At 40.4% G+C, this 27,167-nt stretch overlaps 1 protein-coding gene across 4 annotated transcripts in view; it reads right to left on the bottom strand.

Annotated features, from left to right (window-relative positions):
- Window positions 1-829: 829 nt before the first annotated feature.
- LOC122168823 (guanine nucleotide-binding protein G(s) subunit alpha) overlaps window positions 830-27,167 on the bottom strand; it is a 56,963-nt gene continuing 30,625 nt past the window's right edge. For 3 of the 4 annotated variants that reach the window (XM_042834436.1, XM_042834435.1, XM_042834437.1), the window contains exons 5-11: window positions 11,374-11,428; window positions 8,489-8,562; window positions 8,049-8,107; window positions 6,888-7,008; window positions 6,258-6,388; window positions 5,151-5,218; window positions 830-4,298 (exon numbers count right to left, since the gene is read on the bottom strand). In XM_042834436.1, the coding sequence (XP_042690370.1) occupies window positions 4,152-4,298; window positions 5,151-5,218; window positions 6,258-6,388; window positions 6,888-7,008; window positions 8,049-8,107; window positions 8,489-8,562; window positions 11,374-11,428 (655 nt within the window). In that variant the 3' untranslated portion in view covers window positions 830-4,151. Of the gene's footprint in view, window positions 4,299-5,150; window positions 5,219-6,257; window positions 6,389-6,887; window positions 7,009-8,048; window positions 8,108-8,488; window positions 8,563-8,656; window positions 8,870-11,373; window positions 11,429-27,167 lie in introns of those variants that run through there. The other variant, XM_042834438.1, reaches the window with a different exon arrangement.

Raw genomic sequence — 27,167 nt, 5'->3', positions numbered from 1 at the left:
TACTGGGAAAAGCAAATTATGCTGCCGGTATCAATTGCGTGCAACACACTGAAACAGAGTTAGCTTCAGCTCCTCCAAAGCTAATGGCATTCTCTAGGTTAAATCCTATCCTCAGTGCTGTGATTCAAAATACATCTCAGACAAATGAAGATTGGCCCTTAGGGCTCCTATCTGGCAACCGCCCCAATGCGCCGTCCTGCTTCTGCATCAAAGCCTGCTTCCAACAACTCACACAGCTCCAGTTTGAGCCTCTAACAGAGCAGTTTCCTGATGCTTTCAGAAGCTGCTGAATGTTTTTGTTTGCTTTATAAGTCTGCAGTCAATTTATCTCTCCCCATTATTAAGAACCTTCAGGAGGTATCACTAACCTGCTGCATCACAGTGGCTGCTGAGTGGGTACTGATGTACAGATTGCTAAAAGTTCTTGCATTGAAATAAGTTACTGCAAATGGACAGTAGCTGATTTTGAAACCACAACATCTCTACAATTTATTATTATTTTTTACAAAATACCCAAAGTGATCAGACCATATTGTAGGTTACTGGCTTGCCAAAGGTTATGTTTTTAAATCAAAACCATTTCTGAGTTACAGAAGTGCCAAAAACAATCTTGAACCAGTATTTTTTTTTTTTTTTTTAAACCAACCCCCATCCAACGGAACGGTTGAATAACTTAAAACAGAAACAAGAGTTTGTGTTGGAGACTGCTTAAAAACCAACCCACCGAATCATGCTAGAGCAGTAGCCTTGTATGGCAAAGATTGAGCTTAGGGCAATTTAGTGCCAAGATATAGACCCTTGATAATGGAAATACTGACACAACCTCAGCTACAGTGATGCAAATGTGCCCTAAAACACTGTATTTGCTTTTATTAATAAAAGTGGTAGTGTTTACATTTGCAGGTATCTTACACTTCAGCATCACAACGAATACTGAGTAGAATGAGTAAAATTTTGGCTGTAAGGTCAGAAGTTTCCAAACAGATGAATGAGACAGAAGTGAAAGTCCTCAATCATAAAAACAAGAAGTTCAAATAAATAAATAAAACAAAACTAGGAAATATGGGTAAGCATTAGGTTGGAATGGTTCAATTAACTGCAAATTATGGCCGCTAAATTAGAGAGACAGAAGAAAACACAGTAACTTATTAAATAGCAAGCATTAAAGCTTTATGGTTTTGTAATTTAAAAAAAAAAAAAAAAAAAAAGCAGCTGTTAAAAATAAGACTTGCGTTTACCAGGCCACCAAACTGCATGGACTAATAAAGAGACTAACAAAGGCAATACTGAGACATTAAGACACATACACACTCCATACTTGTGCAACTCAACCCTATTCAAAACAATTGCCTTTCTCCTCACTTAAAAAAATGCATCCCCTAAACAATTCTGTTCATGTAAAGCTTTACAGGAAGGTTTCTCGAGCCGTTACCGCAGCTCACTGTTCTGATGAACCCTTCTTGTTATCAGAAGTTGGTTTTTTTGTTGGTTGGTTGAAGGGGGGGCTTTGCCTCTCCCAGGTGAGAGATTACATTCCTTCCACCACAACAGGTTCTCCCCTTTCATACATTTGCTGTTTACAGCAACTCCTCCCAGGCTTAAGAAGATTAAGGGTTGGCACTACATTAAACATTTTGGCTCCTGTAACTAAAATTAAGGCTCACAATGGATTTCCTTCTCACTCTGCGTGTCCCGTTTTTACCTCCCTTAACCACCAGGCACTGGATACATTCTGAAGGGACTGAGGGCCATTTTGAGTCACGTTCTCCTACGTTTCTGTCAGGTTCAGGTGACAACTTTCTAAAAGCACGGACAGGAAAGACAATTTTCCAAAAACAAAGATCAACTGCAGCTCATATGTTGAGACCATTTAGTGTCTTCTGAAAAATCCACAGCAATTTTGAATTATTTGGAACGACTGGGATAGGAACTCCATCAAATCCCAGCTCTTCACATACATGACAATGGACTAGGTGGTTAATTCTCATTTACAAGTTCAGCCACAAGAGCAATGCAAACTCGCAATCCTGAACAGCTGCAGTCTGAGTACTGAAGGCATCTGATACCTGAAGCAAATCTAGCTGCACAGACATCACTGACCACACTCTCATTTTAATTTAAACTGGACCTTTTCCCAAAAAAGAATCACAGGATCTCAGATAAAGGGAAACCAGCGTGAAAGGCAAAGAGGCAAGTGTTCGTTTTCCTTTTGTTTTCCTTTTAAAGTCACTGCATTAAGATCCAGATCAGTTCAGGGGTGTAAATGAAAGGGAACAGGGGTGTTTGAGTAATATAAGCTAACACTGTTCTAGATGTGTTATTACAGTTGTAATTTCTGACTCTGTACAAATTGTACACGTAGGTTTAGACACATGAAAAAGTAACACACTCACAGAGACATAAAACACCTAGGTATAAAATATAAAGCAGTGTAGTAGTTACTAAAATTACATGCTCTCTTATTGCTACAGTGATTTTTGCTCTTTTTCTTTTTACTGTACCACATGTTGTTCTAAGCATATAATTTGCATAAATTATTCAAGTTTAAGAAAAATCCACACATCTTCACTTTAAGCTACTTATATAGTTAATATAAAACAAAAAGGTTCTAAAGTATCTCTTTATTAAAAGAGAAATAAAAATGTCATTTGAAACTGGAATTCAGTGGCCAAATCCAAGGGCAGTGCACACCTTGTCATTCTGGTAGCATTGTGCCCACGCAGTGGAAGTGGAGGTTGGTGGGTATTTGGCCCAGTCTAGAGATGGTCACCAGACCTGCATGATGCCCTACGTGTTTGTTATTGTTCTGTTTTTGTCTTTAGCAAAAAGGACTATGAATGACCAAAGACTAACATTTATAATTGGTAGCAAAATTTGGTTTATGTAGAAACAAGCCATGTTTTGCATTTGGATAGAGATTTAAATGAATTAAAGCTAAAATTAAAAAGCATGATGCTGCAACATCTGGTCACTTGTTGAAGACCTCACTTTTAAAGTGGTTAAGTTTGCACAATTTATACTTTTTTCTTTTTTTTTCCTTTTTATCTTTTTTTTCTTTTTTTTTCTTTTTTTTACTAAACAGCATTTTTCCTTCTTTTATAAACCAGAAAAACTAAACTACAGATAAATTTCCCCTACCTTGAGCTAATGCTGCAGATAGGGTTGACAAAGCTGTACAGCGCAATCAAACATACTTACATCTTAGCTCATTGTACAGGTACAGCCATAATCAAGGCACAAAGATCTTCTACAAGTTATTTTTTTTTCAATAAAGTTGTACAAAATAATACATTTTACAGTCTGTACAAGAATAATAATCCAGCAGTAAAATAAAAAATGAGGGGAGGGAAGAAGAAGAAGAAGGGAAAGACTGTGAGGACTACAGTCCAGATAATGATTTTTATAGCAGGGATCATCAGTGGACAAACTGAAAACAGTGTGTGGTGAACTCTTTCTGCGATCACAGGCCATATGCAGTTCAATTCATAAACGTCCACGGTTGTCTTAAGACCACCAAGACTGGTTTTAAAAATACCCTTCTGAAAGGTAGCAGGTGGTTTTTGCACTGTCTAGGTGTGTTGTAGAACTGTCAGTATTTCCGTTCAAAGCCACATTACAGTCAGAGAGCCAAACTCAAGTGTCTGTCTTCAAACTTGGTCTGTGACTTGGCACCTTCTTTAGTCTGATGCAGTGAATGGTACAAAGTGGAGATCACGGGTTATATGATTATGCCCACAACAGTGCTAAATTACCTAAAGTATTCTCTCCCCAATTTTTGTTTTATGCTTTAAATTTCAAACCCCAATTCTTTCAGGTGCTCCACATTCAGGGCTTTCAATTAATTAGTTTATTTCTTTTTTTTCCTTTTCTCTCTCTCTCTTTTTTTTTTTTTTTTTTTTGTTGTTGTTAATAACAGTGTTAGGGAGTCCTCATGGAAATGGCCTTTAAGTGTTAGGGGCCATCTCAAACTGTCCGAGGGGTAAAGAAGCAAGCTTAGAAGTGCTGCTATTGTCCAGCAAGGAGAAAAAGTTGAGGGGTGCAAATCAACGGGAGATTCAAACAGTTCTCTTCCGTCCCTTGTGGGCAAGGGTGCTTTTTTTCTTTTCTAATAAGGAATAAGGAGTCCAAAACACAGAAAAAAGTGCTGTCCATCACAACAACTCGTATTGGCGAAGGTGCATGCGTTGAATAATGTCCCGACAGTCATTGAAAACCCTCCGGATGTTCTCTGTATCCACTGCACATGTGAAGTGAGGATAGCAATAGTGCCTTCCATCTCCACTTGCTGTGCTGATTCTCTGTTAAAAGTAAGAGAGAGAAACCAGGTTACAATAAAACTGGAGAAAACAAAAAATGGTCTCAGACCTCAGGTGAATGAAGGTTAAGGTGTGTGTGAGCTGTGCTTTCACAGGGCGAGCTAAGAGGCAAAACGTCCACAATTTCTCACTCTCTCACCTAGAATGTGAATTAAAATGACTGTAATTATATGGTGAGAGGTCACCATGTACCAGGGAAAGAGTTGAAATAGAACTCAAAAAGTGCTATTTTATGTATGTTCAGTGAATTTAGTCACACAACTCCTGGCAAATCACTGCACGTAAAAAGTGAGAACTTGCCTCAGAGTACAAACCTCTTCAGCCCCATTTTACACTAAAAAAGCCTGCCTGAAAATCTTATGTTGTTCCAGTATAAAATGAGCTCACAACTCGACTGCCATACTCACCATTACAACTGAATTTAGTAATACTTAAAACCCCTATGGTTAGCATAGCTTTAGCTGACAAGTAATGGAAAAACTACATGAAAATATATCATTAACATTTTGCAGATGGTGCATCTTTTCATTAGTCTTTGTCTTCAAAAGTGATGAATAAAAGCCTGTCCCCACAACAGCAGCAGCATTTCACTCGTTATTCTCCATTTGAGGTTTCTTATTTCTCACCAATGCTTTTGCTGCTTAATTACAGTCTGCATCAACAAACGTACCTGCAAGAGCAACTAACAAAGTGCTGAGCTGTAAAATGTGCCTGTTTTGTGCAGTGCAGACATCAAATATAAGCTACACAAGAAGCAGCAGCATTTTTCAGTATTAAGAAGTGCTAAAGCCTGAAGAACCATGTAAGTAAAATTGAATGAAAGAAAATACTTACAAGAAACTCGTCTCTAATAAAATACTTGGCCCTTGTAACTCTGGGATCCTCACCAGGCTCTGGTGTTGCTGATAAATAACAAAATAAGCAACTCATTAAAACACATTTTTTGCTGATCTCCCCTAAAAATCCTAACTTGTCCTGTTTTCTGTTTGCATGTGATAGAAACATTTGTATTATGCAAACCTGACTAAGAAATTAAACAAAACATAATATTCTAAACAGCAAGACATTAAAATTTTTAGAACAAAGTACTGTTAAAGTGTCTCTAATACCAGACATCTGGCAGATCAGAACAATGACTGCAAATGTGACTGGAAGGAATACACTCTTGCTACTATTGGGTCTCACTCCAATAGCAGTAGCTTGGGAACAGTACTGATGAGGTTACAGATAAATCGTAATGCTAACTGTATGTATTTCATTTACTATTGGTCCATCCATGTACAGAGGTATGGATCTGCACAGTTCTGTGAGGAAGGCCCCTCATTATAGGCTTCCTACTGAAAAAAGGTTCAGTCTGCTGACTTGTGGCAACCATCTCAGACAGCAGGGTCACAGCTGGTCCCTTCGGTACAGAGATTGCTGCAGCGTCGCCCCGGCACTACTGCTATAAGCTGCACTGTACTCTACCAGCAAAGTAACAGGATTTTGGCATGACAAAAGCATTAATATATTAAACAAATAAAAGATAGGATTGTCACATTACAAAAACCTAAAACAGAATAGAACAGTTCCCTTGGAAGGGATCTATAAAGATCACCTATCTACTCCAACACCCAACCCCTTCAGAGCTAAGCCAAAGTGAAAGCATGTCAGAGCATTTTCCAAATGCCTCTGACTACAGACAGGCGTGGGGCATCAGCCTCCTTTTTAGGACACATGCTCAGGTGTTTGATCACTCTCATGCTAAAGAAATTTTCCCCAATGTTCATCTGTAACCTCCTCTATCACAGCTTTGGGCTGTTCCCTTGTGTTCTAATTCGAATGCTATCGCTTGCCTGAGAAACAACAAGAATTTTCAGATTTTACCTGAAATTAACAGTAACACAGCAAATGAGATTAATAACAAAATTATAAATTGCTGATAAAACATAAATATCTTACCATCATCTGGTGTAGTGTAGCGAGCAAATTCTGGAAAGTAGTCTTCAATTTTAGATTTCCCTGCCAAAACTTTCTCTGCTAGCAAATCTTGTTTATTCAGGAAAAGAATTACTGAAATGGTCCGTAGCCACCTATAAAAAATTGAAGCTGGGTAACTTGAGATGGCATAGCTGGGATCATTTAGTAAAAAGAAACACAGTCTAGCTCTGAAGACAACTTGTCACTATGATCCAATACAGTAACTGCGAAACGCGATTTTAACACGGGAATTCAGCAGTGCAATTCAGACTGCACCTCCCTGAGGTTTGGTTTATGTGATTCCAACGCAGGCAATGCAATTTACCCTCTGACTCCAGACACAACAAGTGAGCTTACAATAGTAAATTAAGAAGTGGTCATCACTGCTTTAATTACTTAACCCTCAACACAGCAACTACCAGTCTGTAACTCTCCAAAGCGTTCTTCAAGAAGCTGAGTGCATGAGACATTAATGTAACTAGAAGGCAGCTGTGAGCAAAGGCTGGCTTAAACAGGGCCAAGAGAAGCAAATAATGTAGTTTACTCCCTAACAAGTCTTCATCAGGATTACCAGTTTATTTGACATTAACAATGAAACTTCAACTCACAGACCTGTTGTTCCAGATACTCTTGAAGAGATTTAGTGCTTCTTGGAGCCGATTGGTCTGATTGTCCTCTCGTATGACCATGTTGTAGCTACTGCTGGCCACCACAAATATGATAGCAGTCACATCTAAATCAAGAAATACTCATCAGTTAATACCAACTTTAAGAAGAAACATCCCAGAATTTAAGAGTTTACAAAAAAGCTGCCAATCCTTCAGCTTCATTAGGAGATAAGGCCAGAATGCTATTATTTACATACATAATATGTACCAGAAATCTAAAAAGGTCTGGAGATATTCGTAGGGTTACACAACTCAGATTTATGTGTGGCTGTGCTGCTCTATGCCACTACACTGACTTCTCAGATCATCTGCCTCAGACATCAACAGCAGAAGAGATGAGTCAGATCATGAGGTAACAGGAAGAGGAAGGAGCAGAGGTAGAAACCAAACAGATCTGTTATAAATAGCACAGAAGAAAATACTGCACCGTAGTCTCATGTATATCAACAGTATGCAGCTGATACTACTGTGACAGTAACTGCAGTGAAGAGGGTTCTAAACTGCATTCTACCTCATCTCTCCTGTAGGATCTCACTATAACCTGTCTAAAAAGAGACAGAACCTGCATAGCCTCCTAAATATTTTGTCCAAAGAACAAAGAGGAAAATGTTTTCATCAACATTAGCTTTAAGAAAACTTGTGCAGAGAAAGGTTTCACATCTTTCTCAGATATCTCAGAGATACAGAGGTGAAATAAACACCTTTAGCGTGGCAACACTTCAAGGTGCTTAACTACCTTATTTTAATTATATGAATGTTAGGAATAGCCTGCTACAGTAAGCTGGACTATCAGTGTTAAGATTCCAGAGCTCACAGAATGCTTGGAAAAAAAAGCCAATTAACCCTATTAAGAGAGGAAAGCTGAACAAGATGAACGGGCTACGTTATCAACTTTGATTCCTTTCCTACATTCTCCTTTCCCTACATCTCCCAGATCAGAGTTACAAAAGCTTACATAACACACACACACAAATTCCATCCAGTATGACTGTACAGAGAATTCCTTAGCAAGCTATCTGGAAAAGAAGATGGCTTTCACAAGGTGAGAATATAAGACCAACATTAAAATGGGTGCCTATTTTATAGAAACAAATTCTGATCATACCATTAAAACACTGGATCCATTTTCGGCGTTCATCTCTTTGCCCTCCAACATCAAACATACTAGGAAAAAAAAAACAGAGTTACAGCACTTCTCAGGCAGATGAAAACAGCACACGTAAGAAATTTTAGGACCTCCGTATCACAGAAACGAAAAGAAATCAAGCATTATGAGAACCTTAACAGGTAAACATATGCAAGCAGGGCTTTCACTACAAAACAGAACTGTGTGCTCTCACTCAAGCCTACAGATAAACAGTAAGAAGTTCTGGCGTACGCACGCTGCAGGTTCATTTTCATCCTTACAAAGGCAACACTGAAAGAGGCCCTGCAGCAAGTCATTTGAAGGCATCACTTCCTCCAATTTATCTCAGTTCTTCTGCACTGTACTAAAGAATGGGAAAAAAAAAAAAAACAAAACAAAACAAAAGAGAGGACACTTACTGAAAATTTACTTTGTCCACTTGAAACTTGGTTTCAAAAATTCCTGATGTCAAAACTCTGCATCTGAGAAGATCCTAGAACATAAAGGGAAAATAACTGATACAACATATACTTTATAATTCTTCATATATCCAGCAAGAGAGAGAAAACTTTTTACTTAGTGCTCACAGCGTGCTACAAACAGAACAGAGCATTACAAAGCTGCACTCTGATCTCGAAAATGCCTACACAAATGTCCCTGTGCTCAACTTCATAAGCACACACAGTTTCACAATCAGGATACCAGTGCCTAGCGTGGAAGAGAAGAGAACATTTACAGGTCACTTACAGTAAATGTGAAAGGCCAGAGCAGTGGCACAATCAGCACTGGAGATCTGCATTCACTGATTTCAGTGGGACTGCAGTGCACAACAGCATCTTTAAGCAACTACCAACCCATTCCCAGCCTCCAAAGACAGATCTTTCCCCCCAGCTGCTCAGTGTTTGGCTATTAAAAGAAATGCCCAGGTCTCCAAATTTTCCATTGTCCTTTCCTTAAAATAATCAGCAACTCAACCACCTAAATCTTACAAGATCTGTACTTTTTGAAGATCAAATTTGAAATTTCCTGAAGAAATAAAAACAATAACAATAATTTGAGAGCTATCAAAAATTGAAATGACTATAATTGCTGCAAAATCCTATCATGTAGGCTGCTCTGAAAGTAATGCCTCTATTTATTTCTAGGGAAACTACAGGAGATACAAAGAGCAAAATAACATTATTTGATAAATTCTCAGCTACAAAACACTGTGTTTTTAACACGGTCATCACCATCAGCTATGCGTATTTGCAAGTCATTGTATTTGTAAGTCAGACAGTGCCAAATCCAAACTATATGGTGGGTGTGGTAGAACAGCCCAGCCAAGACTGACAGCACGCTCCATGGTCCTCACACTGGTATGAAGCCTGGCATTATTGCCTTGTAAAATAAAGGCTGTCTTCTTCTCTGACCTGGCTCTGAAAGTATGAGTCCTCAGCTTCAGTCAGTGTTGCACGGCAGTGGTAGGAGTTGCTGGTTTGTTTGGGTTCCAGGGAATCCAGAAGGATCACCCCTTTCCTGTCCCAAAAGACAGCACACATCACTTCGTCCCCTGACGGCTGCATCTCAAACAATTTCTCTGAAGGAGAATTCACATGTGATCGCTCCACAGACTGCCACTGTGACTTCATCTTGTGGTGACACCACACCTCATCGTTGGTGATGATGATCCAGAAAACTGTCACCTTCAGCCTCGTGTTGGTTCAACAGATCCTGGCAAACGTGCATATGGTGTTCTTTCTGTCCAAGTGAGCATCTGTAGGGCTCACCTGGTCCTACTGTTTCCAATGCACTTAAGTTGATATTCAACTCCCTAAACAGCTCCCTGATTATTATCTGCATGGATGAGCTGATTAAAACCCTCTTCATTTCATGGTGTGACAACTGTGCATGGCCATCCAGGACATGGCTTGCCTTTCATGCTGCTGTTGCCACTGCTGAGATGCACCACCCACCATCTCACTGTGCTCACATCCAATGTTTGGTCTCCATAAATGTTCAGAAAGCGTTGATGAATATCAATGGGTGCCATTTCTTCTGCACAGAGGAGTTAAACTCCACAATTGCTCCATCCTCACTTCCCCATCAGACAACATTCTGTCCAACTGCCTCTCTGCTGCCATCCGTCACAGGGCAGCAAAATGTAACAGTTGGTGGGAAGGTTCAAACCCTGCTGCCATAGCACCAACATCTGCCTCTGATGTTGTGGGCAAACATCAAAAAACAAGAGGCATTACTTTCAGAGCAGCCCTCTTTAAAAAATAAAAACATACTGTTGTGGGTTTTTTTGTGCACACTGAAAAGCAGTGGCAGCCGTAATGCAGTGCCTAGCAGGTAATTAACACTGATGAACCTATTTTGCATAAGCATCAGACACAGTCCAGGGGTAACTTACTACAAAACACCACTCTGAATTCACTTAAAGGCTTTATAACTTAAGACTTAAAGTTTGGTGCTCTTAACAGCAGATCCAGACAGCAGCCAAACTGTAACATTTGGAGTATGTAGACAAGATCACGAACAGATTGTAAAAAAATGTATGTGCACAATACAAGCTCTGTTCTTACCATGTAGGGATCAAACTGGTTAGTCAAAGTCAAAACCACACAAAATCCAAAGGTTATACAACACTGTTAAATCATTAAACAAAGTGGCTACATTTTAACATCAGTAGTAAATTATTGTTGTCTGGCTGTTTTAATACTCGTATTGAAATACACACATTTAAATATTGTTGTAGCTTGATCCCTGGGTTTCAAATAGTTTATAAATTCTAATGCCGTAAGACAGAAACAAGTTTGGAAAAGTGCATTCTCTGGAGTTTTGATTTCTAGTGGTGCAGAACAAGTGTGATAGGAAAACAGCCAAACAAAAACCACTGCCTACCTCAGGAAAGAAAATGTAAGGAAGCAATTTAATTATTAATTGCACTCACAGGTTATTAGAACAAACATGTAACGTCCCAGAGGAAAACGCACATTGCCCTGTTTTACTCCAAGCCTGCATGGAGTTTGGATGCTGCCAGTTGTCCCAAAGAAGGGCCATCAATAGTTGTTCTCGCTGTTACCAATGCAGTCCTTACATACTTACCCATCAGTAATTACTCCAAGTAAATAATAAGAAATGTACTTACTACAAGACTCAAACAAACAAGGTAATTTTTACTGGAATACTGAATATGTACAGTATGTGGTAAGGACTATGGTAGTGCCAGAAAGAGCAACTGGAAAATTAATGAGAGAGATATCCTAAAAGACAGAGGGTGCAGACACGTTGTGTAATCCCTTAATGAAACTTTCCTTACCTGGTCAGATGGTGTATACTCATTTTGTTTCACTATATCAATCTTGTCTAGAAAACTGGGAAAAAAAAGAAAAAAAAATATTTTTTAATACTCAGGAAATTCAGATAAATCGGGGAGTTCCCACATATCAGTAGGGAAGCTTTAATGCAATCAGGGGCACCGAGTGCTGAATCCAAGGAAAATGCTGAGCACTCCCATGTGAGCAGTGGGAGCTCACAGCCCTGCAGCAGCCAGCAGAGGGCTGCAGCCACAGCAGCACCCAGCACTGCTGCCTTTGGGCAACTCTGCCCCATCACCTGAGCAACGCAGGCTGCCCTGCTGGCGTAACACAATGACTCCAATAAATTACCTACATGTAATAATCCTGAAAATAATATTTATATGTATACTGTCACTAAGTCATTTCGTAAATGAAATCCCTGAACTGGTTTCATTACGAGTTCAGTTAAGTGTGAGAGAACACTGCTTTTGTTGTCAACTGCAGGGAAAAGCTTCTCAGTTTACTTCCTGGAGAAGCAGTACTAATAGGTACAGATACTTACCTACAGTGGATATGTAGATATAGAAAGAATTGTTTTCTTCCAATTTCTTAGAATTTGAATAAAAGAAGCTATTGAGTCTTTTTTTTTTTTTTTTTTTAACCAACAAACTGTAGCCTCCCAATTATCTTCCACCTTAATTCGGAGTAAAAATCTCAAGGAACCCATGGGTGAAGTTTGACTGGTGTTGGCATAAGACTCAGACACCACAAACCAAACTTCAGGACACAGCCCTGATGCTTCCAGGCACCTTCATCACCTTCCCCACGCCAAGTATGCAGCAGTACAGCAGGGCTCCAGACTCCTTTCATTTTCATATGAATAGCAGATTAGCTGGAAATGCTTTCACAGTTAACTTCACTGATAACATTAATGATTAATCAGCCTTCAAACCATTACACTTTAGTTTCCTTTAAAATTCCTGTGCATTCGTTTTGCCCTTATGAAGCAGAAATGACAGCGAAAGATGAGTTTTCCTTCTGTTCTCTATCTGTAGAGAGGGACGCTGAGCGTGCACTGACTACAGCCGTGAGCAACAACTTAAAGGGGGAAAAAGGTGACCGAGTCCCAGATTCACACATCAGAAACCAAAACACCATGAAGATTAGTCAGGGTTTTCAGCCCCCAGTTCCAGGCCCTTCTGCCCAACTGGCTTTCTGACACACAAGACGCAGTGCAGGGGAAGGAGGAAAAATGATTGCATGCTTTAACAGTGGCTTCAGAGCAAAGGCATTTATGCCAGGAACTACATTACCTTCTTGCTTCAGAGACAAAGGAAAAGCAATTTTTGATTAGCCTGAATTACAGGATTTGTAACATATCAAAATGTACTGTAGCAAATGTGCTATTAAAAAAATAAAAGTATAGAGTTCAATTTCTGTTCTGAAAGGAGACATGGAGACGAACAAAGATAAACCTGATGACCAAGTGTGCACTGCACCATTTGCAAGCTGGAGTTTTTCCTTATCTCTTCCAAGCAGATAAATGATACCTTTTCCTTTTTACCCCAAAGGAAAAGTTAAGTTTTTTTTGTTTGGGACACAGGGGACATGAAATGTGGTTGACAGTCATGAAGTCCAACTAGCACAAACGCTTTCATCTTACAAAGCACTTTCTTAACACCAGTTTCAGAATCACGTGGAGATTTCAGAAGTTGGATAATGCCTGAAAAATGCTCAGAACACATCACACTCATAAACACGTTAAGCTGATCCCTACAGCTTCCAGACTTCTCGTACTGAACTCACCTACGTGCAACACTTCATGAAAGGTTCCACAAAAGGTGGGTTTTTCTTCTGTTTTTAAACATGCTGCTAATCAGCTTAATGGATTTTGGAAACGAACAGAAAATAACAACAAGATTTTGCTACAACCTGGAACTGAAAGTACAAACCTCTTACTGTTGTTTATGCAGACTATTTTTAGACCAATGATTTCCTTGAAAAACATCAGCCACGCAGGAGGAGCAGTACTGTACTGGAGATGAAATCCAACAGCAATGGATGCCAGGTAAAACAAGTTGGAATGGAATAAACAGATCTTCTTCCCCCCAGAAACGTGCTCTAACACTCAGTATCATCTGATGCTTGTAACAATACAAGTTCAAAAGAAGATTCTTTGTGTGAGTTACCAGAGAACCCACATGGCTCCGAAGTGGCATTTGAAGGAAAGCAAAGCAATAATGCTAAATGAACATTTCCTCCTGTACGTATTCCTTTTCATTAAAAAAAATCTGCTCTATCAACTTCAGAATGGGCTGAAGGCATTAAAAAGTTGTTTTGTTTTGTTTTGTTTGCAGAAACATTGGAAAGAATCATCATTCTCTCAACTGAACAACTGGAACACTAAATGTGGTCTAAAATAAGCAGCAGTAGTAGAGCACAAGAGTTCAGAAAAGTTCAATACACTCTGTTCAGAGATGTCTGTGTCACTGTTAGTCAAGACCAAATAACTTATCCAGTAAATGAAACTAATAATCAAGTGAGGTGAGAACAAAAGCTTAATTCAAAATGAAAACAAATTCAGCATCATTAATTTTTATTTTTAGCTCTTATTATGCTCTACCCAAAACAGAAGTACTACCTTGTGTGCTGAGTTCACTGCTGTCAGGCTGTGCTAAGCCCGTTGGAGAAATGCCCATCTACTGTGTCAGCAATGAATTTCACAGGGAGAAACGTAAGTGACCTTGGTGAAATAACTCAAACAAAACAATCACACTGTGAAACCAAATCTTATATTGAGGGTAAGTTTTGCACCAAGATACAAAGTCAGATTTTTTCTTCTGTGATTTTTTTTCCAGAAATTCTATGGGAAAACTGTTTTCCAGAACGCAAATCATTCATTCAGCATTGCTGCCAATTCTCACTTAGGGCCAGATTCTGAACGTGACTAAATAACAGTTGCTGCCCTGCAAAACTGACACTGGGTATAGGTGCTTCTGTCTGTACCACTTATTAAAAGAAAATAAAATTACTGCTGTGCTGCTAAGAGATTGTTAATAAAAGGGATTCTAGGTCATCTGTGGCCAGCAACATTGGTGATGAAGCATTGCTAGGACAGCAGCAGATGCATCCCTGGGATATTAAAATGCAAGGTATTAATAAAAATGTAAACCACCTGAAATTAAAACCACATTTTATTTTTGGATCCTTTTGTTCAGCTCAGCGAGAAAAACAGCCATACGAAACGTTGGACACACATCTCTGTAAGAATCCAGTTTTGTTAATTGTACGGGATGTGCTCAGAAAGCAGGACTCACACAGACACACACAGAAGCTTTCTTTAGCTCCCTCTCAATGTAATTAAGCCATTCACATACCACCAATTATTTCAAATTTTTAGCAAGTTTGTTACGCCAAAACTGTGTCCCAATTTTCCCTTCAATATGCATGCAAATTTCAGATTAATTATGGAGCTTTTCTCATATAGGAACGATTGCCCTGGTTTTGCTTTATTCCTCTTTGGGGGGAGCTCCCTGAACCACCAATGCTGCTGCAAGACCAACCAGTGCAGCGTGTGCTGGAAAAGCACGCAACGCATTGAAACCTCAGCCTCTGGAAACAGCAAACTTCACCACATGGGGAAAAATGGGGAGGGGGAAATCTGAGCACCTTGCCTCGTGCATTTCCTGACAGCCTTCTCAATACACAATAACCTGACATTCCAGTCTTTGTGATTCGATGAAATGGTTGACAGGCAAAAACAAAATTTGCTCTGTCAGGATGAGGTTTTGTTTTCAGTCTACAGTAACTCCAGAAATGTCCCTTCAAACTGACCACACACCTATATTTGAAAAGCTGCACTTCCATCAGCTTCTTTCTTTTCTGTCAACAGAAATCTGAATTTGTATGCAAAATTAATTGACCTTAATTCCCACTGCATTTTCTGCCTCCACCATTGCACATCCTAGATTCATCTTATCTTACAGATGGAGGAAAGGGATGGGAAAAAAAAAAAAAAAAAAAAAAAAATGGAGACACACGTGGAGTCTGCTGGTTGCCTGGAGTCCCTCAAGTCAGTGGAAATGGAATTTTCACTTCCTCTGAGTCATGTATGTCTATCAAGATATTACTAAGAATTACCCACTCAGATCTACCCCGATCACCTTTAAAAGCAGCCTTCACGATTCATGCTTCTACTTCTGCATATAAATTAATATTTGTGTGCTGATCTTCCTCAAGAACCAACTGTACAAATGAGGGGCAGGTTTTTATTATTTATTTATACTCTATCAAGGGCTCCAGAACTGATTCTAAGCTCTCTTAAAGCTGAAGTTTAATTCAATATTAATAGTGTTTATAAAACAAGAGCACATTTTTAACTTCTCGGAGTAGATCATGCTTAGTTCTACTATGCTCCCTTTTTAGTCTTTGCCATTCTCCATTATGTACCTAAAGAATGGCTTTCTAAAAGCTAAACAGCTAACTGTCTGATAAAGCTTCCCTTCAGCTTTTTGTCTGTGCAGAAGCCAGTCACAGGATCGGCACAACGATGCAACGCACTCTTTAAACTGGGTATTCAGATCAGAAATGTAGCATGTACGTACTGTAACTTTAGCACAGTTAAAAATAAAAAATAAAACACAGAGGGGTTTTCCAAACCCTGGAAAGTCAGCTCTGTTACAGTGTGAAACCACGGCTGCCCATCGGGCCAACGCACTGACAGCAAAACCAGGGCACAGCGTCCACTTTCCGCTGCAAGCGTGCATATCCACATCGACTGCCCCTCAGCTCTTTCTGTTCCTGCTGTTCTTAGGAGCAAACAGGAGATCAGAGGGGGAAAAGTCCTTAAATCAATGATAAAGATTTCTGTAACATTTCAGCTGGTTTATTTTCTAAGAGATGCAGAAAAGCAGGCAAAGTTTCAGACACGACATAAATAAAATAAGCAAACATTTGGTCTGCTGGTATTTACAGTATCCTGCAAACACGGACTGTCTATGGAACCAAACCTGCCACATTCTCTCTCAAAGTGCAGTTAAAATTAAAACTGAGCCATGACTAGACTTTTGTTTTGTTTTTAAGGTTACATTGGTTGTTTTCTATTATTTGCAAAGCTGGAAGTTCTTCTGCTAATGTGATCACAGAAGACATGTCACAGACGTGCTCCTGAGTCATCTAAAATGTTCAGAAAGGCATTACTCCTTTCCCCCTAACTAGATATGGAAACAAAAAAGTCTATCAAAACCCTTGGATTACTTTAACTACTTCCCCCAAAATTAAGAAATAATTTGAGAGAAGCACATTCGGACAGCACTGTAACAAATACGATTGGTAGAACTACAAGAGCTCTGTACCACATGTCCAAACCCTCAGACACGCTGTTCTTTTACTAAAATTCTGCCTGTCAGTTCTCAGACGCGAGGTCGTCACCCAAAGCCGCATTTATATCTGCACCAACTTGGATACACAGAACAAGACTCAAACAGCTATAAACCCAAAGGCAACTGGTCATGAAAATTTTCCCCCAAAGCTGCAGATCTGTTTTATCTCCAGCTGGAAGCCAACTGCTCGCCGTGACCTCCTGGCAGCGGCGGAGGCCGCGCGGGTGAGGCTGAGGCCCGTGTGCACGTGGCTGGCCGTGCCGCGTTCCAGCCGCTTGGAGGCGGAGGGGCACCGTGGCTCTCATTTTGTAGCAAATAATGAGAAAGCTGAAAAGTATGACTCCATATATTTGGAATCATCTTGTGGTAATCAAGGTTACAGTTCCTTATATGGCGTGGAGAACATGAAGCGCGCATTAAAAAATAGAATATTAAAACTATGGAGCATAAAGAAGTGCAACTGATGCAAAAACTCCTGAACGTACCCAACCAACCAACCCGCAGAGCCCCGTGTTTCTGTGCTGCCACGAAACACAAACCTTGCTGGTTGTGCTCCCTGCTTCCCAAACTGCTTCATTAGAAGCATGCAGCTCTCCCGCAGCCGTGAGGCATGAATGGATTTTGGGTAAGCGGGGCTGGATGCAAAGCCTCCTTTCAAAAATCGCTACTGACTGAAAAGCGCAAACGGGGAAAAGGCAGGAGAAAAGGAAAATCTATTTAAAGAAATGGTGGTTGTCTCTTTTTTCTCCCTGCCTGTCTAAAGTTAGTCTGGCTCAGAGGATGCACTAACTTTCCCAATCAGTTTTACATTACAGCACGAGGCCAGAAATAGCTCCCAGCCGCCTTGGCCTCCAGCACGGTTGCCATGACAATGGAACCACAGCTCTATAAATAGCTCGGCAGCACCAAATCTTGTGAGACACATCTGGACGGGGGCCAGCCCGGCCCCAGCTCTGCAAATAAAAATAGGCACAGGCACTTTCAAAGCCTGGAAAGGTACAATGCACCTCGCTGGGGCAGGGAGCGAGCCTGACTGCTTGTTAGCACAGGGTTTATTTGATGGCGGATTTAGAGAAGGATAAAAGTTACTTTATTGCGCACTAAACTGTCAGCCTTTCTGTAACATCCAGTTCTCCTCCTTTTCCCCTAGCCTGCGGCAAAGCCATACCACTTTTGAAACCGTAACAATGAAGCATTTTGCCCACAAGACCGTTAAAATAAGGAAAAACAGAAGGAAAAAGAGATCTACAAAAGTCTCCCTGCTAACTATCGCTGTAGATTTTTAGCTTCGGCGTATTTGAGCGTTTATGTGAGTGCGACAGAGCCCGGCTGGAGCCTCGCTCAGCTCGGCGGGTGCCCCACTTCCACCCTTAACAGCACCAGCACAGCTGGGGCTGCACTCACACCGCGCCTGCAACCCGGGTCAGACCTGACCTTGCCTGGATCGGACCTGAGCCCTGTCTGGATCAGCGAGGCACAGAACAAAGCCTGCAGCTCCACGGCTCTGCTCGACAAAACTGCCTTTTCAACAGGCATTTTCTTTCCCTCAGTGGGTGAGAAAATGCTGTATTTTTAGCACAGACTCTTCATCAACCCATTCAATTACATCCAAATTATCTGTGTGGGAACAGAATGTTATGTCAAAAATGTTATTCAGTATATTTGTCAATATTACCCAACAGTAGGCATTTGTATAATCAGGAGACTCAATATTTTCTGCAGCATATGAAAGCAACAGTTCAGGAATAAGACTGAAGTTGTAGAGCTATGCCTTTAAAATATGGGAAATAGCAGTCCGTGTGATATAACACAGCAAACGTGACTCTCCAAACTTACATCCTTAGCTGCTCTATCAAAAGCCAATAGTGACTACAGATGGCAATCAAAATACTGCAACTATAAGCAGCACTAAAGCCATGGTGAAATACTTTCCGTATGCCATAAAGACCCCAGAGCACACCTTCAACACACTCTGTACCATCAGGATTCCTGTAGGTCCCTCCACAGCTATTTTCATTTCCAAAAATTGTAGAGCAGTTCCCATCCAGGCTTAAATCTGGATGTAAACTTCCCTCCCCTCCTCCTTTCACCACTTCCAGCTCCCTCATTCGCCATCTGAACAATGGATACTTCAGAAACAAGCAGTTTTCGCGGAAATATTTTTGGAAAGTGCACTTTATATCATGCGGTGCAACGCAATTCTGAATGTATTGTTTTTTATGAAGGTACTTCAAGATCATTTAAGAGCCTATAATCAACAAAAAGGCTTTACTTAAATAATATAAAAAGCCCTTACATGCATATATTTCTTGCTTCAGAAAGCGAAGTCACACACGAATACAAGACCTGACTTGCACAACGCACGCACTCCCAGCTCGGTGCAGCAGAGCTGGCCGGCCCGCACTCACCGGGCCTCAGCTCCTCAGCAGCGGCTCTGGAAGGATGCCTTCCCCATTTGCTGCTTTGTGCTCCCCCGACCGAGGGCAGTTTTAACCCAAACACCACTGATCACTGGTTTTTCAAGCGAAACCCTGTCCCCAGGCTTCCCCTACCGACAAAACAAGGCCCAACGCTCCAGGTTTTTCCAGCTGCCTTCACTTGGACTTTTAATACTTGTAAAAAGGAACTTTCGCACCCTCACAACCACCAAAACCAGGCTGATTAAAAACAGCTTCCTACCATATGCCTCCAAGGCACACCCCACAATACAAGCCTGTATATGTTAAATAACTCCAGAACAGCCCCTCACCCCACCCCAGAAACCGTGCCAGGAGGAAACTTAAGCTGATCTCAGGCTAAGGTTGGGTCCAGAAATGAAAGGTAACGGTATGAATGAGATCACTGTGCTGTGATTTGATTCCAGGGCAAGCCTGTGGCGGGAACACTGTGCTAGGGAGTAGGGAGGAACGTGGTGCAGTCCTTATTAAAAGATGACAAAAATGACATGGGAAAAGAAGCAGTAATTAAACATTCAGGCAACTATATACTCCTTAGCTTGTTCCCCTTCTACTCCTCCTCTCCCTAACTGCCCAAATTTTTGTGGGCCAAAGCAAGGAGAGATTCAGAGCTGACTAACAATCCTGTTTGTTGCAAAACACTACCGATCTATTGCTTCAGATATGGGTACACAATCTCTTCTCTACAACTTAAAACAAATTTCCTTCCTTGTCATATATAACTCTACTTGTGAATTAGTGTTTAAAACAAGAACTGAATTAATCAGATGTCAAATATCAGACATTTCTGAATAATTCATGTATTATTGGAAGCAGAATGAAGGTAAATGGCATTGTTCAGCCAGGGAAAACCAAACCCCACAGTATTAGGGTTATCAGGAGTGGTGGATGTGAGAATTGCTGATGCAATCTGTGCTTCCCGGCTTCCAATGCTACAAAGCTGCTTCTGTGACTTACCTGAAGAAATTTCTGTCTTTCCTGACCTTTAAAATAGTTTTAACCATGCATGACTCTCAAAGACTGTCACCTTAAAGAATCGAACTCCTAGGCACACCGTCAAGTTCTGTATCTTTTACAGTTATTTCAGTAGGAGCCACGAACAAAAAAACCTACAATTTTTTATTTTAAATAAGGAGTTTAAAAGGTTATATTCAATGATAAAAAAATAACAAATTCTGTTTCCATGATCTTTACTATAACTAAAGCCAGCAAGCTGGAATAATGAGAACTCCAACATGGCTGATTGTTACTAACCCTCCTAAACTTCCTCCACGTGAAACGTCCACAGTCTAAATACATTTTTGTTATGCCTGCTTTCTGAAACGTACAAAAAGTCTATGGCTACAAACAAGGTCGATGATTTTCTGTTGTAAAATGTTTCCAACTCTAGACTAAGGTCACAGACCAAGTCTGCATACAGCAGAAGATGCCAACACAACAGTATCACATGCTGCTTTACTCTGTAATTGAACTTGGAGGGAAGCCTTAAATTTAATAATGAATAAAAAAAAATACAACAAAACAGTCTGGTATGGCACAGAACAAATCACTCATACAGGTTTGAAAGTAGTTCATACTAACTTAGACTAAGAAAACTGTTTAGGCAAAATCTTTTAGGCAAAAATCAGTATGAATGTTTCTGAACATAATTACAGAGTGCCTCCCGTGAAAATAATTTCTTTGAATGTCCCTCAACATCACTGAGTTGCTTCAATTTCAGATTTCATTTTTAATATGACAAAAACTCAAACTGTAGTTCTCTGCCCCACTGAAGGCTGCTCTAAGTAATTAAGACAGGTGAACCCAATGAGATATCCTTTCATTGTGTTTCAACAAATTATTTATATGAACCTTGTCCTTATGGTCTTTAGCTCCCTCCAGGGCCATCGAATCAGCAGAACTGCATTCAGCTGCTGAAGACCATCACATACACATAATTTAAAAATTATTATGACAAAATTAGTGACATCAGCATTTTCAGTAAACATCACTAACGATAAAATTACAGGTTCTTTTTCTAACAAATTAATTTTACACAAAATGCGGAGCTTGAATCGTTTGGATTCTTCACAGAATCACAGATTTGTAAGGTTGTAAGGGACCATAAGACATTCAAAATTCAAAAAAGTGGGAGAACTTCACAGTGTGTGAAATGACTTCACAGTATGAGACACAGGCATACACGATTCAGATGCTGCGAGATCTAATACACTCATACCCCACGCTGGTTTTCCCATTTGAAGAAATGGAGATATCTGCAAAAAGACAAATCAAATCACAGCACCTACGTTTTTCTGCTTGTGTGCATGCTGGTGTATCGCTACAGCTGTACTACTCAGCCTAAGCACTGAAAATGCAGAACCAGGCACTTCCCCAACTGGTTTCTAAAAATAGGCATCACCATTTTCAACAGAAATCTTAGAAGAGGAGGAAGGGGGGATGATTTGATCTTACATGACAGAAAAGGAATCCTGCTCCCAGGAACGAGTTTCCGCAGGAACCAGGGAAGCAGTTGTAAGGCAGAGGATGAATATGGGCCCCAGATGAGCCCAGAACAATAGGAGGGCCAGCAATTGCCCTGCTTTGAGTGTGGTGAGAGGGACGACTTTACTGCCTTACTCAAATACACTTGTACAAAGGTCTTCAGAGAAATAGTTCGCTTATATTTAATGTACGAGAATATAAACCCCAAAATTCTGCCTACTTAAGCACCGTCACAACTGAGTGATTTTTGCTCTATATTTTAGGTTCTTATGCAAAAATGCTGTAATTTTGACAGTTATCTTGCTCATTGAAAGCTCACCTCTTTCATCTCTTTGATGCCAGCATCACACGTGAGGATTGCTCCAGGCACTCCTGGCTGGTATGGCAGGCAGCCTCTTCACAGAGCTACCTGTCAATACCTGCTCTGAGCTGCCATTTTAAGCAATTCACAGCAGCTCACATTTCAGTTTTTCCTTTTTCTCAGGGGCAAGTCTTTTTTTTTTTTTAAATACATTCTTCTTTTTCAAACTTGGGAAAAACAACTCCAGGCCTCTGTAAAAGGAGGCAGGCAGACAAACTGGCATCAAGCATTACGGCATCTGTAAAGAGCTCACCTCTCAGTAGCAAAGGGAGCTGGAATATAAAGTTGCTCCTCTTTCTTCTTGAAAACACTCGATCGTGGAATTTAATACCACACATACGTTTAAAAATTCATTTTAAAATGAGCAACTGATACAGAACTGCAACTTTTAACTTTGAGCACTACAGGCTACTGTGAAAATCATTCCCTGCAAGCATTTTTGTTCCTGCATTCTTCAGCCACACAATAAAATGAAGAAGTCAGATTTGAGTGGTTGTCTCTCACTGGTACACATTGCATTCAGGCAGATAAAAGGAACAAGAAATCAAACTGGAAGCCAAATTTAAAGAAAAACAATAACGACGGAGATACCACTTCTGTGGGAAAGCTATTCACAGGGAGCGACCACAGTTCTGAAGAACTTCAGCTCCCATTTATTTTCACATAAATTTAACACATCAAACAAAAAGAACCCTCAGTCATCCTGCTTCATAATTCCATTCTGCTTAGATGTTCAGAGTCTTTTTTCACTACTTGTAAAAGAAAAACCAAATACAGACCCTTCAGCTTCGCTCACTGATACACTGTTTGTGGTAACATCAGCACACAGACATTGATTACGGAATATTTCCCAATCTACATTTAAATATTTATTGTTCAAATTAAGTGGACATCTCACAGAATATCCTGGCTTTAAAAAGGCTCAGGAGCTGCCTGACATGATACACCACTAGAGAATGATAGGAATAAAATGTTGCGGCCCTTCTCCCTTCTCTTTCCCACAGACCTGCTTACTTAACTTCTAAAGCAGAATTGTAATTAAAAATATATGAACTCCTTCAAATCTCATCTCCCCAAACCACAGGATAACTACAAGGCCGTACGAATGACATTAAAGCTCTACACATTGAAATGTCTGTAAAGCACAAAGCAGAATATTCCTTATTTTTACAAAATGTATTTTAACGCTTTGAAACGTTTTTTAACGTTTTAACGTGAACTTCTCCATACCATGGGCTTTTCAGACTAAGGGAGCAGAGAATGCAGAATTGAAGTGTGTGCAGGAAAACTAAAAGCCCCGACATGCCACAGCCTTAGCCTATTTTCTCCCTTAGCCAAAAGCCATGTCTGCTGGTTTTGGCACTGAGAGGATTTCTATTGTAGTTTACAGACTGCTCATGTCTCAGGAGCTGCAAAAAGCAGAACAAAGATAGGACTGGAGTAAGCGTGTGGAGATGGGGGTGCACATGTGCAAAAAAAGCTGCTGGGTGAGTGCTCAGGGAAAAGGAGGTGAAGGGAAAATCTGGATGGACTTAAAAAATACCTTCTTTTCCAAGTAAATTAAGACAATGTTATGAGGAACTGATAACACAGTTGCTTCAGGTCAAGTTTGTTCTTTTAAACTAGCTTTATTGAATCTAGTTATTACAGCTGTATAAAGCTGCTTTAATTACCTAAATGATTACTAAACATATTACTCATAGAACATAACTATTTAAGCATTACAACTCTAAAAACCATCAATAGCAGAACAATTACCTTTATCTAGAAACAGAACCTTACAGTGAGGAGAACATGAAAGGCTGAGCAGGTGCTAAAGGTGCTGGTTTGGTGACACCTGTGAACCGCAGCTGCAGTCTCAGCAGCCAAATGGAATCCTCTTGGACAGGCTTCAAGGGGACCAAGGAATCAGAAAGGACCAGGCTCTGAGTTTTTACATCCTCCTCCTCTGAAGATGTTCTCTGCAAATTCAGGTATTGCAGGAACAAAATTCATCCTCCCATGCTCTGTGGTATACCATACAAAATTCTGCTAAATTACTGCCAATCTCCCAGGGTCAGCCACTCTTTTCTCATAAAGTGGGAGCAATGGGGAGGAGGAGGATTTGAGCCACTCTGGTCATGAATCAATACAAAACAGTGCTGTGAAAGCTACCTATGCACGCAGTGTGAAACAAACACATCGAAGAGGTGGAAAATAATTTCATCTCAGCAAGCATTAATTCTGAAACTCCAACGATGCTGCGCATGCTGACATCACTAACTACTTTATTACAATGGAAAGAAAGCCTCACAAAGCTCTGAATAACAACTCACTTCAGCACCACGGCTGGGCGTTCGCCCTTCCCCACCTCAGCCCTGCCACCGGGGCAGCAGCAACCTGGGGAGAGGAAGGCCAAGCTGCAGGCCCACGCTGCGCATCCATGTTCCACACAACTGCTCATCCCAGATCCCACAGGACAGCTTAAAGCCATTTCAGTAGAGAACGCGCACGTACCTTGGCGATCGCTCTGTCTGCAGAGGGCAGTGTCTCATGTTTACATTTTAAATGGCTGAAATCTTAAACCTAAATTATTTATTACCAGATTAAAAATTTTCTCTTCTACATGAAAGGAACATTTATCAAGGGAAGAAGTGAACAAAAGCAGACGCTAAAAACCATGGGCTAAATTGTTGCAGAGGGAGAGAAGAGAAGGGACTAAGAAGGTATTTCTCTTCCCCACGTGGAGTGTGTGTTCCCACATCAACATACATGGGGGCTGGGAACCCAGCTGGGGCTTTGGCTGTGCACAACGATCGACTCTATTATTTTGCATAAAAGACATCAAACAGGAATCCTCTTACACTGAGGATTATTGATCTTATTGCAAGGAAGCACTAAAAGACTTTGCAGTCTTGGCTCAAATATCTGCCCAAAGTTTAGAGGGCATCTTACACTTAAAACCTGCAAATCAGTCAATAAATATGCAATTCAAAACTGTGCTAGGAAGCACTGGCACATAGTAGTGTACTGAAATGATCACGACAGCTATAGGCTGTGCTGGCTCACCTACAGCTCTGATACCTGCAAGTAGATGCTATGCAACTTGAAACGCAGAAGACAATTGCAGGATTTCCATTTGTTCTGCATTACTATAATTAGAGTTCCGGCTCACGGCTCACACTAAGAACAGCAGCAAGGACTGGGAAGTGGAAGAGACTGAAATCAGGTGGGGCAGAAAGGGAGAAAGTCTAGAGAGAAAGCTTACTGTTTCTGGAGAAAAATACGTGTGTTCTTACGTGACTTAGGCTGTATCATCTGCTTACCCATGGTCACAATGTTTAGAGACTGTGTCTGTGTGAAATGCAGCTTTTATCACACCGCAGCATTGTAACTCCACTTCCTCTACCCAGCAGCGAATTGCTACATTCACCACAAGAAAGGGTACCTAAGTGCAGCAACTGATACGTCATACAACAGCTAATAACATGCAACTACTAAAAATAGCCATTTCCTTTTCTTTCTTCTATATTTTTCAGCAAGACATTTTTGCCATGTCTTGAACACTGGCTGCCCTGTGCTGTTTGTTATGGCCAGAACTAGTGGCAGGTGCAGAGCTCCTCCCTTACCCTGTGCCACCAGGTATGGACCCTACAGCTTCAGCCTGCAAAACTACAGCCACCTTCTTCGTATGAACGCACAGGAAGGCCGAGGAGCAGAATGCCAACAAGCAGATGAGAAAATGTAGAAAGATTGTGACACTGATAAGTCACGCTAGAATTTACAGTGCATCTAAACACAGCTTCTAAGATAACACATCTGGAGCACTTCTGCAGACAAGCATCTCATGCACTTAACAAGATTCCCTCCTTTGATTGAATTTACTTCAACTACAGAGACCTATGTTTCATTAACACATCTGAAGATTTTCTATTTCTCTGTTTAAGACAATAGAATGGGCGGGGGGAGGGGAGGGAGAGAAGGTTGATAACATTGACACTGGGGTCACTAACTTTCTTGATTGTGACCCCAAACACCAAGCCTTTATAAACAAGAGAAAAACAACCATTCCAACCCCAAAGGGTTCTGCAGCACAGCTCCCTCCTGTTACCTACCTTACTTTTTCTAAGTGCAAGTTACACACATTTAGTGGAGTTACAGTCAAAGAGCATCCCAAGGAAGAGAAAAAATAATCAGCAGCTGACATGATGACAGAAGAATGACATTTTTCTAATGCATGGTTGATTTCCAGGAAGAAACTGTTCAGGGAAAATGTGTAAGTACAGACACATCTGTGTCTAACTCCAGACCATTTTAGTTTTCTGCACATCCAACATTACACCATGGATGTTAGGAACACACGTGAAACAACTCAGACTTTAGAACATACACTATTTAAATAAGGATACCAGAACCTTATTTGCCCTGTAATCCATGTATGCATAAAAACAGCAAGCGCTTGTATAGATTTGGATAATTACAGAGTTCTGTTTCAAAAAAAAACAAAGTTTCATACAATATAAACAGAGTAATCGCCACTTTATCTCACAATCTACACTGTGATTTTCATTACATACAACAAAGGAACTACTCATGAGAACCAAACGAAGAGGGTAAACTGCACCCCTCGTAATAACAGCCACAACCCTGTTCCGTTATTGTTTGTTTTTAAAGGTATTTGTTGAATTATCACAAACAACTCCTGCAGTCTGATGAAAGAATAAAAATGTACTGGGTGCAGCACAAATCCTTCATTTGTCTTGAGGGAAATCAGTTTCATACTCTTTACCAACACACGACTTTATCAGAAAACCAGAGCGCACAGGTTTGGGGTAATTAGCAGGACCTTCTTAATCAGCCCAGAAAAAAGCTCTGAGGGAAACAAACACGTTTCACATCATTAGGAGCTGAAATGGAAGTACAGTACCAGCCCCTGCTCACAACCGCAGAAATCCTACCTATTTTTAGTTCACAATTCCAATAAGAAAACAGCTGGGAGTCCAATAAAAATATCTTGGTGACAAATTTAATGGACTGAACGCTAAAGTTACTATTTTAAAATAAAGTTCCTAATTATCTTTCAAAACAAGAAGCAATTAAGCAGTGGTGGAGCCACAGCTTCACAAGAATCTGGTAAGGCTTGGCTCCAATCA

The sequence above is a fragment of the Centrocercus urophasianus genome, unplaced genomic scaffold (assembly GCF_019232065.1).
Source record: "Centrocercus urophasianus isolate 14NV4802_14NV808 unplaced genomic scaffold, USGS_Curo_1.0 seq_46, whole genome shotgun sequence".
Lineage (NCBI taxonomy): Eukaryota > Metazoa > Chordata > Aves > Galliformes > Phasianidae > Centrocercus > Centrocercus urophasianus.
The sequence above is the reverse complement of the archived record's forward strand: the minus strand, read 5'-3'. Positions and strand labels throughout refer to the sequence as shown.